The sequence below is a fragment of the Phallusia mammillata genome, chromosome 1 (assembly GCF_965637545.1).
Source record: "Phallusia mammillata chromosome 1, kaPhaMamm4.hap1.1, whole genome shotgun sequence".
Lineage (NCBI taxonomy): Eukaryota > Metazoa > Chordata > Ascidiacea > Phlebobranchia > Ascidiidae > Phallusia > Phallusia mammillata.
Window position 1 is genome coordinate 30,490,930 of NC_137252.1, and position 8,307 is coordinate 30,499,236.

The following is an 8,307-nucleotide window of genomic DNA, read 5'->3' on the forward strand; positions in this document are numbered from 1 at the left end:
GGACTCGTGGAGCAGTAATAGGGTTTTGGTCTTGTTTTGCTTTGCAAGTGTTAAAATTGGTGTGGTATGAAATGGATGTCAATTTTGTAATACATGTTACATATTCATTCTTTAAGATAAACATATGTGCTGGAGGAGACCAAATGAAAAGTGTTACAAAGTCGACTAATCAAAAATTACAATATACTTCCAAAACAACCTTGTTTGCATTACCTAACATGTTGATAGGTGTTGATTGTAGTCTGGGCGAAATAGATTGTTATGTTTTGTCTATTTGTATAGTATTTCCGCATATAGTTAGACATTATTTTTTTAAGATACCTAATGTTGTGTTCTACTTGTGGTTATCCTTTTGCGAACGCACAACAGGCTTGATTTGCTTTCTAATCGAGTCTCGTACAGGATCATAATATTGAGCCATAAACGCGTAAAGCAAATACATTCAGGGTTTAAAGCTAAACTAACCTAATGTTTACCTAAATTGTTGGACGAATGCTGTGTTGAAGGTGGGTGTTAATGCTAAACTAACCTTCATGTCTGTCCAACTGTTGGAACAATGTTTAAAGAGTTTAAAGACAGGTATGGAAAAACACATCGTTAGAGCGGTTGTTGCAAGCCCGAACCGGCGCCATAGTGCTTGAATAAGTGTGGAAGCTAAGGTTTAAAGACATCAATTGTTCTACTGAGACGACAATTTCAGTAATCATTTGCGACCTTCCAAGGCAAATGATCTGATGCTTTGCGTTTAGACAGTTGAAATGTGACTTTGATTCGGCAAATCTGCTTGCATGGGTTAGTTAAAGTTGTTAAAAAAATTTCCAAGTCGGATAATGAGTAAAAATGAAGCAAGGATCAAACATTTGTCAATCCAACTACGAAAGTTTTGTGGGAACGATGGCAGGGAACAAAATGTGAAAAAATGTGCTGAAATATTTTATCAATTAGGTCAAGAGTATTTAAAATTATCGGAAAATTATGTTGATAAACATGATCAAAAGATTTCACTTATTAGAAGTGCAGTGCTGTTCAATGCAGCAGCAGTACGAAGATCAAAAAACGTTAACATGATAAAACAAGACCTTGCTAAACTCTGTCGCAAGGCTTTAACGCTTGCAAAAGCTAAATTCATGGATAGTGACTTGCTTGCGCTAGCACAAGAAGTCTTCTTGCGGGTAAGTGGCCTGAGAACCGATGTCAAATGTTCTATGGATAAAGAGAAAACATCAGTTAACATGCCATGGTCCGAAAAAGCAAAAATGACGGAGTCGAGACAAGACTTCATTACTACTGAGTACAAATTCATTATGAGTGATATTATGGAGCACACTATTTTGACATTGGGAACTCCGCCTTGTCGCTTTGCCCTGATTGGAATGGGCTCTTTGGCCAGGCACGAAATTACACCCTATTCGGATTTTGAACATGCATACATTTTGGAAGATAATGTACAAGAAAGGGTGGACTATGAAGAAATACTTGAATATTTTAGATGGGTTTCAGTTATTTTTCATTTGATTGTCATTAATTTTGGTGAAACGATTGTGGCCAATGTGTCACTGCCACATATAAACGACCAAATTTGTACAGAAAACGACTGGTTTTTCGATGAAAACACACCACGTGGAATCTCTTTCGATGGAATGATGCCCCACGCATCCAAATTTCCATTGGGCAGAAGTGAAACAAAATCAAAGCAGTGGAAAACTGAGTTGATTAAACCTGTTTCCGAAATGCTTCAATACTTAGAAGCGGAAGAATCCTTGAAAAATGGCTACCGTCTTGCTGAAGTTCTTCAAAATTCGTGTTTTGTTTGCGGTTCAGAACCAGTGCATACATCATATGAAAAAAGAATTGCAACTTTGCTGCAGTCAGACGGTCTTAAAAATGTCATTGCTGGTTTGAATGAAGATTTTCAAAACATCAATCCAATAAATACCTTGCCAAATTTACATACAAAACAACAGTTTAACGTAAAGCGTTTAATATATAGAAGCACCAGTTTGTTCGTTGCAGCTCTGGGTCACATTCATAAGATCCCAGCTCAATCTTCATTTGAAATCATTCGTAAACTATGCGAGGCTAATTTCATATCCGAATCTTTCAAACAAAACATTCTTTTTGCATTGTCTTTGGCATGCGATGTCCGTCTTCGAGTTTACATGCAACAAAACGGACAGTACGACTTGGTTAATGTGAGGCAAAACAACGACGAAAGCTTTACATCAACACTTATAGGAATGCTTGGTGAAAACATTGTCGTCAATTATTTTGAAACAGTCTTGCAATTGCAAAGCCTTGTACAGCAATCATGCCACAACGTCCAAGAACCGCAAGACTTGGATATTTTCAATAGATTGTTCATTTTGTACTGGTTTAAGTTGTATGACAGCGCCATCAAAGAATGTCGCACTTTGCTGAAAGAACTTCATTTGGAAGACGAAACTGGCAGAATATTTTGCCTTCACACCATGTTCTACAGCTATGTTTACCTCAAGGAATACTCTGAAGCCACAGAGATCTACGAATGCATGCAAATTTACCCTGGCTGTTGCGTTAGTCCTGATGGTAAAACAATTTTTCTTAAAGTTTAGAAGTATGACGACTAAAACCCAAAAGGCGCCTTTTAATTTGTAAATGTTATTCAAAACTACTGGTACCGTTGTTTTAAGGTTTTAGCCCAAAATGTTTCTACAAGAGTGGAGGTTTTACTTTGTTTCATTAAATTCTGAAACGGGATCGGGAAACATTTTATTTTTGAAGATCGGGTTAGCCTTACTTTAAGTTTAATATGCTAGTTCTCCATCATATCTAAAAAAGGTCAATCAGTTGTGGTTTAGCCATGGTGGAAAACCTGCGACATCATGCAATCATTCGAAATGTCCAAACTGTTTCTTGTAGCATCCAAAAAAACTATTTTGTTCTAAATGTCACGTACAAACAATCAAATTCAGTGGTTTCCAACCATTTTTATCCAGAGGCCCATTAAATACTGGTCCAATTTCTATTTTAATAATAGGCCAGTATCGAAATATTGAAACCTATCCTGTTCCAACTTATAAGTTTAATTTAGCTACATTTTTATTGCTGATGAATAATTTACTCTTTATTGGTGATACTTTTTTCCCTTTGTTAACGACCCCTAAGGTGGTAGCGACCAATAGGTTGAAAACCGCTGGTCTAACTCAACATAGGATTCAAGCCTAAGATTAATTCTAGCATTGATTGTGCTTTACAGTTGCGGCATTGGCCTACCACGAAGCAGCACAACATGCGTCCAGCGATCACAACTTGAACTATTATTTAGGCCAGGAAGTGGTCTTGAGAAAATTATTGTTGACTGAAACAAAATCACCAGCAAAGAAACAACTACTGTTACATCGGATAGGAGAGTGTTTGTTTGAATGCAGAAAATACCAAGAAGCGTTTAAATATTTCAGACAAGAAAACAACTTCATTCAAATATGGCGAGACCGCTTCGACAAACTTCAACCTATAAGATGCCAAATAAAAATCGCCAAGTGCTCTTACTTTTTGGGCAAATTATCCGTGGCTATGTCATTTTACGATATTGCATTGCTACATCTGACCAGACTACAGCAAAAAGATTGTGATAACAAAAGTGTCCTTGACATGATTGCCACTTGCCACAACGGAATCGGAAATTTATTTCTTAAAAACAAAGATGTGCAGTGTGTAGATCATTTTGATAAGGCATGTGACATTTGGATAAAACTGCAAAGTGAAAATTTAAATGACTTAGTTTTGAGCCTATCCTTTGCCGGGAAGCAATTGCTACAAGGACAAGAGTATGCTCACGTCATTACCTGCTTCAAAATGGAGTTAAAAATAAGAGAACACAGACCAACTGACTGGAATAATCTTAATGTAAAAGCGGACCGTTATTTTGCACTTGGATGCTGTTTTTACAAGCTAAATGACACTGATCAGGCACTAAGGTTCTTAACAAAAGCAAAAGAAATATTACAATTGCTCAATGATGAGAAAGCACCACTTGATATTGCAAAGTGCAATGCAATGCTAAGTTCCACTTACCTTGATGCAAAGAATTACCAATGCGCTTTCAATCATTCACAAACTGGTTTGGAAACATTACCCGACAATGAAATGGAATACTTGGTGCATTGTTACTTTACAAAAGCTCACTGCCTTTTTCACTTTGGCAAAACATTGGAAGCATCTGATGTTCTTGAACGCGCCAAAGAACTTTCTGGAATCGAAAATCAGTAAATGTGTACAAAGTAAACGGAGTCCATACAGGGAATGATTACAATTTTTATCTTAAAAATGGAGTGGAATAAAATATTTATTTTGCTTGGCACTGTATGGTTTGTCTAGTTTTTTGTACGTTAACTTTCTGTGTTTATATTTTTTGTAAATCACTGTAGTAATGTACTAGTTTTACACCGATGTTTTCAAATCACTGTGACCTCATAGAATACGAAGGTCTAGATCTAGAGCAGTGATTCTCAACCTTTATGGTGTATCTTCCCACTAAAGTCAATCACCAAGTTCCAATTTATCCCTCTGTTATTTTTATAATGTTGTTTTGTGCCCTACATTAACAAACATTTTTATTCTTTGTTTGAAATAATTTTGTGAAGAGATTTGATCCGGACCTGCAAGAGCTCACTGCAATCTTATTTAGTTTGAATAGTGCTTCCGTGAGAAAGTAAAAATATTGAAGAGTCTCCTCTGTTTGCCATACTCATTTATTGCATCACAATCAACATAAGAATGGCATTTATTCGCGCACAATAATACAGACGTTGATACTTTTGGTCTGGTCTTTAAAGTAACAAACGACCTTCACATTTTAATGTGTCGTGTACAACTGAATGAAATTAATCTTACATGTTGTTGCGGATCTGACCCGAGGAACAGAGTTGGGTGACTCCTTATACTTACATAATTTTCCTCTGCATAAAGTAAATTTCCACCGGTTAGGAACCACTGGTCTAGATAGAGCATTCGTTATTTAAAGTGCAACCATCAATTGTTTGTGGCTTATGTAATGTTGCAAAAAAACAACGTTTCTGCACGCTTGGGTTCACCAAATGTAGCGAGGTGTTTATTAGAGGCACAGCAATACAGAATAACACAAATGTACGAATACAAGAGTGGCAGAGAAAAGAAGGCAATGTGTCCGGTTCGCTGCAGGTATGCAAGAACACGATAATCGTAGTGAGAGAGGCCTCATTTTTTGGGTCTTGATGACAAAAGGCAGGTGTATTTGACACCGTTATAAAACGCTGGACAGACACCAAATGGAAAGTTTTACAAAGTCGACTAATCACAAATTGCAATATACTCCCAAAATAACCTTGTTTGCATTACCAATGTGTTGATTATAGTCTGGACGCTATATATCAGCGGTTCCCAAACTTTTCTAAAAATTTTGCCTGGTGGATCCTTTGCAATTATTTTGATATTTTGCGGCCTTATAAAAAATCAAAGAATGCTATAGGACAAGTGCAAAATCATTGTTTCTTCTAGTACACTAGTGTAGTCACGATTATTTTTAACGTAACAACTTTCTAACTTAGTGGTTTTCAAACTTTTTCATTGTTTTTTTTTTTAAAACGGGCAATTTGCCATTGTATCGAGGACCCCGCGGACCTTAAGCGTGAAGGTGTATTTTAGCAATACGAAAGTCGGTTTACTGAATTTTAGCTTATTAGGTATGCAAAATTACACATAACAACGATCCAAAGACGGTTTGTGACATCACAGACAAGACAGAAAACATTACGATAATGCGCAAACAATTGCATTCTTGATAGTTGTCATGCAATAAAGGCTATTTATTGTATAGTAATGGAGGCAGTGGATCTCTAATTGTACTTTGATTTCAACCTATTCAGTGACACAAATTGACGCCAAATAAGACTATAGAGGCACGTCAACCTTTTCGCGGACCCCGCAAAATTGCTTTACGGACCCCTAAGGGTCCGCGGACCCCAGTTTGGGAACCGCTGCTATATATTGTTTCTATGTTTTGTTTATTTGTATAGTATTTCCGCATATAGTTAGGCATTAAGCCCCGTAACAGATTAATAATAAAGAGAACCGACGGCTGTACGTTTCCAAACTGTACCTGTTGTGAGTCCTTACCTGTTGTGAGTCTAATAGTCTCAAAACATTTTGCAATGTAACCGACCAAATTTATAATTCAACACGTCTGTGGACCCCACATACATTTAAATATCTTCTCACAACTCTCCGTAGTCCGCGAATTTAAGTTTGGAACATATTTATGAACTTGTTTAAGCTGTATTGATTTGCAATAGCGCACTGCTCATACATCTCTGCGGACAAAAAATTTGCGCTAAGCATGGATAAAATCTAACAGAAACCAAATGTAAGTTTGGCAATCAAACTGTATAGGTAGCTCTCATGTTCGCTTTTTCTAACAATCACGAGTGGGATACACTGGTTGCATATGGTTATGTTTATGTGGCCCCTGACCTTTTTAAGCATACTGACAAACTCATTTTTTGTTCGCGGCACACTTTGTAGACTGAAAACACAAATAATAATCAACGTTTAATAGCGTTGTCAAGCACACCCTTCATTTGTGATTAGGCCCCCTAAACATAAAATGATGGTTGTATATTAAGTAACGAATATTTCGCTGTAGACCTTCGTAGTCTATAAAGTCACAGTGATTTGAAGACATTCGTAAATGTAAATTAGTACATTACTACAGAAAAGCTGATTTAGAAAAAATATAGACAAAACGTTAATATAAAAAAAACTAGACAAACTATACAGCCCAAACTGTTCAAAAATAACACAGTATGAGCTCCTATTATGTTGAACGCATTCACATTTTTTTAATTGTAGAAAGTTCTTTAGAGCGTTCAAAAGCATCTGATGCCTCTAATGTTTTGCCGAAGTAAAAAAGGCACTGAGCTTTTGTGAAGTAACAACGTACCAAGAAATTCACTTCATTGTCGGGTAATGTTTCTAAACCAGCCTGTGAATGACTGAAAGCGCATTGGTAATTCTTTGCATCAAGGTAAGTGGAACTTAGCATTGCATCGCACTTTGCAATATCAAGTGGTGCTTTTTCATCATTGATCAACTGTAATATTTCTTTTGCTTTTGTTAAGTACTTTAGTGCCTGATCAGTGTCATTTAGTTTGTGAAAACAGCAGCCAAGTGCAAAATAACGGTCCGCTTTTACATTAAGATTATTCCAGTCAGTTGGTCTGTGTTCTCTTATTTTTAACTCCATTTTGAAGCAGGTAATGACGTGAGCATACTCTTGTCCTTGTAGCAATTGCTTCCCGGCAAAGGATAGGCTCAAAACTAAGTCATTTAAATTTTCACTTTGCAGTTTTATCCAAATGTCACATGCCTTATCAAAATGATCTACACACTGCACATCTTTGTTTTTAAGAAATAAATTTCCGATTCCGTTGTGGCAAGTGGCAATCATGTCAAGGACACTTTTGTTATCACAATCTTTTTGCTGTAGTCTGGTCAGATGTAGCAATGCAATATCGTAAAATGACATAGCCACGGATAATTTGCCCAAAAAGTAAGAGCACTTGGCGATTTTTATTTGGCATCTTATAGGTTGAAGTTTGTCGAAGCGGTCTCGCCATATTTGAATGAAGTTGTTTTCTTGTCTGAAATATTTAAACGCTTCTTGGTATTTTCTGCATTCAAACAAACACTCTCCTATCCGATGTAACAGTAGTTGTTTCTTTGCTGGTGATTTTGTTTCAGTCAACAATAATTTTCTCAAGACCACTTCCTGGCCTAAATAATAGTTCAAGTTGTGATCGCTGGACGCATGTTGTGCTGCTTCGTGGTAGGCCAATGCCGCAACTGTAAAGCACAATCAATGCTAGAATTAATCTTAGGCTTGAATCCTATGTTGAGTTAGACCAGCGGTTTTCAACCTATTGGTCGCTACCACCTTAGGGGTCGTTAACAAAGGGAAAAAAGTATCACCAATAAAGAGTAAATTATTCATCAGCAATAAAAATGTAGCTAAATTAAACTTATAAGTTGGAACAGGATAGGTTTCAATATTTCGATACTGGCCTATTATTAAAATAGAAATTGGACCAGTATTTAATGGGCCTCTGGATAAAAATGGTTGGAAACCACTGAATTTGATTGTTTGTACGTGACATTTAGAACAAAATAGTTTTTTTGGATGCTACAAGAAACAGTTTGGACATTTCGAATGATTGCATGATGTCGCAGGTTTTCCACCATGGCTAAACCACAACTGATTGACCTTTTTTAGATATGATGGAGAACTAGCATATT

General features: G+C 36.6%; 1 protein-coding gene across 1 annotated transcript; it reads left to right on the top strand.

Annotated features, from left to right (window-relative positions):
- The first annotated feature begins 830 nt into the window (after nt 1-830).
- LOC145210932 (uncharacterized) lies at nt 831-2,591 on the top strand. Its single transcript, XM_080080012.1, has one exon. It carries the CDS (start codon nt 831-833, stop codon nt 2,589-2,591), a length of 1,761 nt encoding a protein of 586 aa, XP_079936138.1.
- The last annotated feature ends 5,716 nt before the right edge of the window (nt 2,592-8,307 follow it).

Coding starts and splice junctions, on each gene's coding strand:
- LOC145210932 (XM_080080012.1), top strand. CDS start 831: ATGAGTAAAAATGAAGCAAGGATCAAACATTTGTCAATCCAACTACGA.